Source organism: Eptatretus burgeri, chromosome 11 (assembly GCF_056783735.1).
Source record: "Eptatretus burgeri isolate ZD-2024b chromosome 11, Ebu_testis_v1, whole genome shotgun sequence".
Taxonomy (NCBI): domain Eukaryota; kingdom Metazoa; phylum Chordata; class Myxini; order Myxiniformes; family Myxinidae; genus Eptatretus; species Eptatretus burgeri.
Genome location: NC_140971.1, coordinates 74608033 through 74617201, shown reverse-complemented (window position 1 = coordinate 74617201; position 9169 = coordinate 74608033). Strand labels below are relative to the sequence as shown.

The 9169-nt window shown below is 39.8% G+C and overlaps 1 protein-coding gene across 3 annotated transcripts in view; it reads left to right on the top strand.

The window, feature by feature from the left end:
* The window catches only part of LOC147017396 (uncharacterized), a 40981-nt gene extending 32235 nt beyond the window's left edge, over positions 1-8746 (top strand). For all 3 annotated transcript variants that reach the window (XM_085847023.1, XM_085847024.1, XM_085847025.1), the window contains 2 exons: positions 3057-3117; positions 3479-8746. In XM_085847023.1, the coding sequence (XP_085703149.1) occupies positions 5412-6152 (741 nt within the window). In that variant the 5' untranslated portion in view covers positions 3057-3117; positions 3479-5411 and the 3' untranslated portion in view covers positions 6153-8746. The remainder of the gene's footprint in view (positions 1-3056; positions 3118-3478) is intronic.
* Positions 8747-9169: the final 423 nt, after the last annotated feature.

Below are 9169 nucleotides of genomic sequence, written 5' to 3'. Positions count from 1 at the left end.
AACTTTCCCACAAATATCTCCTGCTCTTACTTCTTTCCCACGATGAAGTTGAGTCTGTGTCTATCATTTCGCCATCACAGACAGGTCGGTGGTTTCTGTCTTCTACCACCTCCTTTCTGGTCTTGCACACTCTGCTGTTTCCGTGCTTTGCCCCTTCCAGGTTTCTGCAGGGCTCACATGATCCACCATTAACCCACTTCTGGTAAAACTTCCTAAATCCAGGATTACTGCTCACCTCCACTCAATTGTTCCTATTTTTTCCCCATCTGTGCAAACATCTTCCACATTTTCTTCCATCTCCTCCAGGTCTTCAAGATAGCTGTTCACCACCATCTCAGATCATCCCCAATCCAAAATCATGACCTTTTCTACCCTCGTGTTAACACACCCCAAACCATCCTCCTTCCAAATTTCTAGTTTTTCCTCCTCAGACATTCCTTCTGTATTCCCATGTATATTCTCCTGCCCCCCCCCCCATTCTTCCCCACACCCATTGGTTGTCTGCTTCCCTCCATCTTGGCCTTCTGCTCTGTTGTCGGTGTCCCCCCTTCTCTCTGCTGTTCCTTTTGTCCTGTTGTGTCCTGATATGTTCAGTATACTCGTACTAGCTCTTTCACGAGCCACGGCTATGTATACAAAAAAAGAAAAAAAAAACAGGTGGACAGATTATGTTTTCACCTCTTTGTCTGTCTTTGTCTGTATGCTTGTTTGTTTCTTTGTCTGTGAACAGGCTATCTCTAAAAGTTATGGACGGCGTCGGCCGAAACTTGGTGGACATGTTGGGTGTGTGACAAGGAGAAATCAATTTGATTCTGGTGAAAATCTGGATCCAGATATGAGAATTTTTTAGTGATTCTTCACCATTGAGAGATAAGGCCAAAATCGACATATAGCGCAATATCGAAAAACGTTGTAGATGGATTTGGACTAAACTTAGTGATTGAGTTGGATGGTTAACAAGAACAAGCCGAATAGATTTTGGTTAATGTCTGGATGCAGATCAGCCATATCAGCAGGTGACAAAACATAAACTGTTCAGCTTGGTAGAGGTATGAGTTCTATCCTGAGTGCCGTTCTAGTTGCATATGTAATTAGAAGGGCACTCGGTAGAGCGCAAACCTCCACCATGCAATGCCTGATCCATGAGAACATATCGGGCCCAATACATTTTTTGAAATATCATGCTATACAGGACTCTATCATTTTTGGCCATATCTCTCAATGGGGAAGAATCACTTGAAAAAGTAAATAATTCTCGTATCCAGATCCGGATTCGGATCTTCACCAAAGCAAATTCAATTCGTCGTTGGCACACACCCAACTTGTCCAACAAGTTTTATCCAAATTCATCCACAACTTTTTGAGATATCCTGCACACAAACAGACAGACAGACAAACAAACAAGCAGTCATCGACTGGTACTTACGAAATCGTCAACTTGACCTCTGACCTTGTCTAATAAAAGCTGTCTCTCGAGAAGGTGGCGACGCAAACCAGAAGTTTCTAAGATGATTCTGTATCAAACCATCAAAACTCGTAACGTCGACCGAAGCAAAAATCTCCATTTCTCGATGCAATTATTTTAATTATTTTAATTATTTCTAATTATATAATAATTAATATTAATAAAAATTATTATTTTAATTATTATTTTAATTATTATTTTAATTATTATTTTAATTAATTAATTATTATAAATTAATTTAATTAATTAAAAAAAAATTTAAATTATATTAATTTTATTTTATATAATTATATTAATAAAATATTATTTTATCAAAGTCACAAAACCATAATATTCGGCCATCCACCAACAATCTTTACATAATCCAACGGCTTAGCAAGTCAGGCATGCGACGATAACCTTTATTGGGATAAAAAAATGACTTTTCAACACCATCTTTATCGAAAACACCGTCAGCGCGCACACGAAAAACCTTTACGTGACTCAACGACGCCTCTGCTCGAGCACGCTGCACAACGTGATGAGCCGTGATGCGGTGAGTGAAATATTTTTTATACAATCTTAAAACGTCTCCAAAACATCCGATTTTTACCAGAATTTCGACAACCGAGTTTTTTAAGCGTCCTAAGCGATCGCAAAAACCGAAAACAAAATTAAAATCGAAGTTAAAACGAACTTGTAACGTCGACCGAAGCAAAAATACTCCATTTCTCCACATGAATTTACGGAATTATGTTTGACCTCACTGTGACCTTGACCTTTGACCGATTTTGACCAAAATCTAATCAGCGCTAGCCATCACCCTCCTGAATTACGTGGTGTAATTTGACATTGGAAGCTTCTTCCGTTCTCGAGTTATCGTGCCTACAAACAAACACACACACAAACAAACAAACACACAAACAAACGAACACACAAACAGAAATGGAAGTCATCAATATACTTACAAAATCTTTAGTTTCATAAGTAACAAGGAACCAGAGAGAGAGAGAGAGAGAGAGAGAGAGAGAGAGAGAGAGAGAGAGAGAGAGAGAGAGAGAGAGAGAGAGAGAGAGAGATAGAGATAGAGATAGAGATAGAGATAGAGATAGAGATAGAGATAGAGATAGAGATAGAGATAGAGATAGAGATAGAGATAGAGATAGAGATAGAGATAGAGATAGAGATAGAGATAGAGATAGATATGACAAGTGACAACATCACCTCCTTCACCTTAGGTGGTGGAGGTTATAACTTGATAAACAATAGTTGCCAATTCTGATTGCACAAGCACTTTCCTCCCAGGAAGTGTGAATTAAGACTAAATGCTTAACACAACATCCCAGGCTTATTAAGCCTTTAGAGCTTTTAAGTCGATGAATCCATATATCTCCAGCCTGGAGTTTCCATTAGGGTAATATAAGAAATTAGAGTCACGTGGGTTCATTAAGAATGTTATCATGGACAATACTGTTGTACTTAAGGGATTAATTAGTGTGGCAAACTTTGTTCTACTTCATTAGTTGCCTTTGTGGATGATGCATTTAAGGAACGGTTGATCAGTTTACTGGTCATTTTACCAATTACATGATCTTTTATTTTATCTTTTCAGAAGAAAAAAGTGCAGAAACTTTTCAGAAGGTGCTGGACGACCGCAAACCTTCTGGGGAAAGGTGATTTTTGAAAAAAAAATCTACCACTTGAGAATAATTAATTTGTGTGCTTTCATTTCGAACCTCTCGTACCGGGGATATGCAACATTCCTCCCAAGAGTGTGAATGTCCCAGGGATTTGAAACTGTTAATAAAGTAATGCTACTGACTTCTGAGTGAGAAAGCAGCTTCAGAAAGAAAACATGGGGTAATATGGTACAGTGAAATGGTTAAATTCTATATGCTTTATGATGGATGTGAATAACAATTCTCCACCTCTTGGTGTTGTGGGACAGACTGGCTCTGTGTACTTGCCTCTGAGCTGTCTCGCCAGGGTTCGAATCTCGTTCCAGGTATAAACTGTCACCCTGGTGTTTTGCAGGTAGGACGAGGTCTCGATGTGTGTGCCATCAGAAAGAAGGGTGTTGGGTTGGACGACCCATCTGCCAGCACTGGCCGTTGATGGACCTTCAAGTAGTCGTAGTAGTAGTGCATTGCATTCGAATATTTGTCCTTGAAAAAAAGGTAGTTCTTGTGATGTGTTAAGATAATTTTCACCCTAATTTAAATTGGAGAACTGACTTCATTTGCATTGTTTTTGTTTTTTTTCTTCTCTACATTCTAGCTCGAAAACCTTTTTTGTCAATTAATTGCTCACAGGATCCTAACAATCTCCCATTGTCTTTGTTAATTAGCCAGCAATGGCGAAGCAAAAAGTGAAGTTAAGCAATCGGTCCTGTATGTGCGTATGTGTGTACGTACGTGTCTGCATTTTGTTATTCCCTTTTCTCTGGAACCGCTCGTCAGATTGACACAAAATGTTCATCATAGGTTCGACTGTTCATATAGAATGTTTTAATTATATTTATGACGTTATAGGTCGCGTGGTGTGGACAAGCGCTGTCCTTCTTAATCTATGAAACCGCTCCATGGAAAAAATTGAAACTTGGCACATGTCTAGTACCCCCCATGGGGAATAAGTGTGATTTTAGATCCTCCTGGAGGATATCTAAGTCTTACTCACGTTGTTGTTCTTGTGGACTTTTTTGTTTCACAGCCTCCAGTTTTCATCGAAACTTCCTGAAACTTGGCATATATATGTAAAAATACCCTGCGCAGACATTAACCATCTCCGATTTTGAAAATTCCTCCAAGAAAAAAAGTTATGACGTCAAAATATCTCCGCTAATGGAAATCGCCTAAAAAATTATCTCTGAAACTAGACAAGTTTTTTGAATTCTGTTTGTGGGAATCGAACAGAGCATTATCAGAGATGAATTACCGCACATATGATACATCACTATGACGTCATATCAATTTTTATGACGTTATTCCTATTTTTTGACATTTTTTGTTTCACAACCCAGAGTTTTCATCGGATCTTCATGAAACTTGCCATGTATATGCAGAAAGCCCACGCGCAGGCAGTGACCATCTCCGATTTTGGAAATTCTTCCTAGAAAAAAAGTTGACGTCATAATGGACGTCATAATTGACGTCATAATAGTTGAATCTCTGCTAATGGAAATCGCCTATACCATTATCTCCGAAACTAGGCAAGCTGTTTGAATTTTGCTTGTGGGAATCAAGCCAGGCATTAGCACAGATAACACTGGTCAACAACAAATTTGTTGTCTGCATTTTTTAAGCTGATTTAGGACGAATCTGATGCGCTGAATCCAAAACTCACATTAGTTTTGTTCAATCAGGTCAAGTTTTTGAGATATGGCCACATGTCGTTTTTTACATTTTTGTTCACATGTACGCATGTGTGGAGCATTTTAGAAGAAGTTGGTGGGGGTAAAATGTCATGTCAAATAATTGTTTTGATTGGAAATAATTATTTTAATGACAAGAAGTATTCAGATACGATAGTTCTGGGTGATTATGTCGAAAAGGGATCAGTTTGAAGTCATAAAACCTCAAAATCTTCCAAAAATTGGTGAGGCAAAGCATAAAGTTCGTGGATCAAAACTAAAGTTAATGGGGCAGATTTTGTAATAATGTGATACAAAAAAGTTGTATTTCTTGAAATAACGAACTCTGAAGAATGTACAATACCTACATGCGCCAATTTATGACATGCGCTTCTGCTCAAGCTTGGAGTGCCACAGTATGAACCCAAAGATTGGAGACTGTTCATTGACAGCAGCAAGCGATCACTGAAATGTGTTCTGCTACACAACGGCAACCAGTTTGCCTCTGTACCCATCGCTCACTCGACTACACTGAAGGAGAAGTATGAAGCGGTGAAGTACGTGCTGGAGAAAATTGGTTATGATCAGCATAAGTGGTTTATTTGTGTTGACGTGAAGATGGTGAACTTTTTGTTGGGACAACAGTCTGGCTTCACCAAGTACCCATGTTTTATGTGCATGTGGGATAGTAGGGACCGTGCTCAGCATTACACGAAGAAGGACTGGCCTGTGTGGGAGGAATTGGTGCCATGCAAAGAAAGGAACGTCATCAACGACCCTCTGGTGGACAGAGACAGAATACTCTTCCCACCGCTGCACATCAAGCTCGGCTTAATCAAGCAGTTCACCAAGGCTCTGGACAAAGATGGTGACTGCTTCACTTACTTGTGCCAGGCTTTTCCAGGATTGACCATGGAGAAGTTGAAAGCTGGCATCTTTGATGGTTCTCAGATCCGTCAGCTCATCAGAGATCCAGAGTTCAAAAACTCAATGAACGAAGTGGAACTGGAAGCGTGGAAGACATTTGTTTTGGTAGTGAAGAACTTTCTTGGCAACAATAAGGCCAGAAACTACGCAGAACTTGTCAACAACATGCTGACTGCTTTCAGAAACCTGGGCTGCAACATGAGCATCAAGATGCACTACCTATTTTCACATATGAACCGGTTTCCTGAGAACCTGGGTTCAATGAGTGACGAGCAGGGGGAGATATTCCATCAGGACATGAAGGAGATGGAGACCAGGTATCAGGGTCGCTGGGACGCAGTCATGATGGCTGACTACTGTTGGAATCTGAAGAGAGACCTCCCTGCCGCTGAACATTCCAGGAGTTCGAAGAAACGGAAGTTCAAGCCCTGAAGTTTGAACAGTGGTGACGCAACATGCAATTTACTTGTACTTACCTTTATCAATGCCCACCATTCAGATGACAGTAATCGATGTTTCTATCATGTAATCAATAAATGTTGTTGGCAAAACATTTTTTTTCTTAAAAACATGTTTAGGATGATATGTGTTGACAAAAATCAGCTGATAATGCCACAAAAATGTAATTGATTTTGTCACAAGATCTGATTTTTTCAAATCAACTTAGCACAAAAACCTGACCTGATGGAGAGAAACGGATGCCATTTCCTGATTCAGCAGTGCCAGAATACCCTAATTCACTTGTAGAAATCTAGACAACATTCAGAAAGTAAAAAATTGTTGACCAGTGTAATTTATCGCAAACCTGATACATCACAATGATGTCATATTCGTTTTTATGACGTCATCATTCAGAGGGCAAGGATCTTAGCTCATTCGAGCTTGTTTATGATGTCATAGGTGCCTTCGTTATGACATAATTGCATACGAAGCACGCAACATCCGATCAGCATGAACATTTTTGAGGGTCATCTAGGGATAAATTGGTCAACAGAAAATATTTTATTACATCATACATCACATGGTTTGGTGGCCATATTGGATTTACTCAACAACCTTTAAAATCTTCTTCTCCAGAACGGCTGGACAGGTCGAGGGGAAACTTCACAGAAATATTCCCCAAGAATTGGGGATACAAGGGTGTTCATAAATAATTGATAGGTCACATGGTTTGGCAGCCATATTGGATTGAAGGAAAATATTTTTAATATCCTCTCTCTTGAACCACTGCATCAATCGAGGAGAAACTTCAAAATTATGATCCAGTAGTGATGGGGAATATATGTTTTAAATTCCACCCTGATCAAACGCAGTCTGACAGTCATAATTATTTGATTATTTGAATCTGCATTCTTTTTTATTTATTTTTCTTTGAATGAGGCTCACTTGGCTGTGCCTGCATGGGTTTAGTGTATGCGCCTGGATGGAGTAGCAGTTAGAACCCAAGTCCTATCCAGGTTCCTCCTGATGACTTCATCTCTGCTTTTTGCTTGTTCGGGTTCCTTCTGATGACCCCAATGCAGTATCTCTTTTATTTGGTCTTCCATTTGATTTAATTTAATCTTTTTGTTTACAAATTTGCCACCAGAAGAGTTGGCTGCACCAAGTCCTTCTCTAGACTGCGTGGGATAAGTATTGTATGAATACCATCTAGTTTTCCTGTCTTTATGGAAGTTTGTACTTACTCTACTGATCCTCGAGTAGAAAGGTGTTGCCTTTAGGGGGCATGCTTTCATTATATATACATGGGGGTGGGGGTATAATGGAGAAATTAAAAATGTGATTGGGAGAGAAGCGGTTGAAGGTAGTGTGGGAAAAGTTTTTTTTTATATATATATACAGGGTCTAGACTCGTGGAAGAGCGAGGACACAGAATAGAACAGGACAGAACATAACAAAGAGAACAGCAGGAGAAAGGGGAAATGCCAATCGCTGGGCGGAGGGAGAAGGTAGACGGAGACCGACAAACAAGGGATGCAGCTAATGATGAGGACGAGGGGAGAATTCAAGGGGTGTACAAGATGGATATGTAAGCAAAATTTTAGGAGGGGTGGGGATGGTTTAACGGGTGTAGAAAAGATCATGGTTTGGGACTGGAGATGACCTGAGATAGTGGTGAACAGCAGTCTTGAAGACCGGGAGAGAAGAATGAGATCAAAGAGAGTGTGGAAGGTGGTTCTGCAGGCAGGAAAAGAGAAGAATAAAAGAGTGGAGGTGAGTAGTGGTTCTGGATTTAGGCTGTTTCACTAGGAGTGGGTTGCTCGTGGACTGTGTGTGTCCTGCAGATACCTTGGGGGGGGACAAAGCACAAAGAGCAGAGGGTGCAAGACCAGAAAGGAGGTGGTAGAAGACAAAGAGACCACCAACCTGTCTGTGATGGCGAAATGATAGACACATAGACTCAGCTTCATCGTGGGATATTCCAATGATCTTAAAGGCCTTGGTTTCCACAGTGTCAAGATGAGCAACATGTAAGGTAGGGAGCAGCCTGGAGGGGAGAGCTGTACTCCACCAAGCTGTGGATGAAAGTAGATTTCCCACTTATTTTGGACATAATATCACATGATCAATAACGTGACACTTGGTTTTCAAGAATGTGGACCCAGGTAAGGCAATGGCATTTTAACTCGAACGACATTCAGTGGAGTGCATACCTCCACCAGGCTGAACAGTTTATGTTTTGTAGCCCACTGGATAGGTCAGATCTTGATCCAAACCTGAACCAGAATCAAATCGGCTTGTTCTTGTCATGGAACCAACTTGTCCACATTGTTTCGTAAGAACTCATCCGCAACTTTTTAGGTTTATCATGCTATCTGTTTTTGATTTCATCCCTCAATGGTGAAGAATCACTTCAAAAATTATAGTGTCTGGATTTGCATGTTCACCAAACTCGAATAAATTCGTCATTGTCACACACCCAACCTGTCCACAAAGTTTCGGTTTGTGGACTGTAAAAGTTGGGTCTGTCTAAGGTTCCGAATCAGAGATATGAATGAAAGTGATTTGGACGTGTTTCAGGGATTATTATTATTATTATAAATTAGCATCATCAATATATATATATATATATATATATATATATATATATATATATATATATATATATATATATATATATTTGTGTTGGAGCAAGTGTATCTATTGTCATGTCCAGAGGGTTAGCCCCTACCTGGATAGATGGCCAAACGACTTCTCTTGGAGGCTTACAGCTGAGATTCTCGGAGATTATGGCACGCGTGGGAAAGAAAGGTCGGCAAGGACAGAGCAGATGGAAGCACAGCACAAGGAAGTTTATCTCGAACCCACGACAGATAGAGAGACACAAGCAACTTAAATAAATATGGGGTTTAATGAAAATAAGTCAAATATTTGCATTGGTGATAATTCAAATCAGGATAATAATGAAATGGAACATGCGGTAAAACTTAATCTAACTTCGAGGTGCC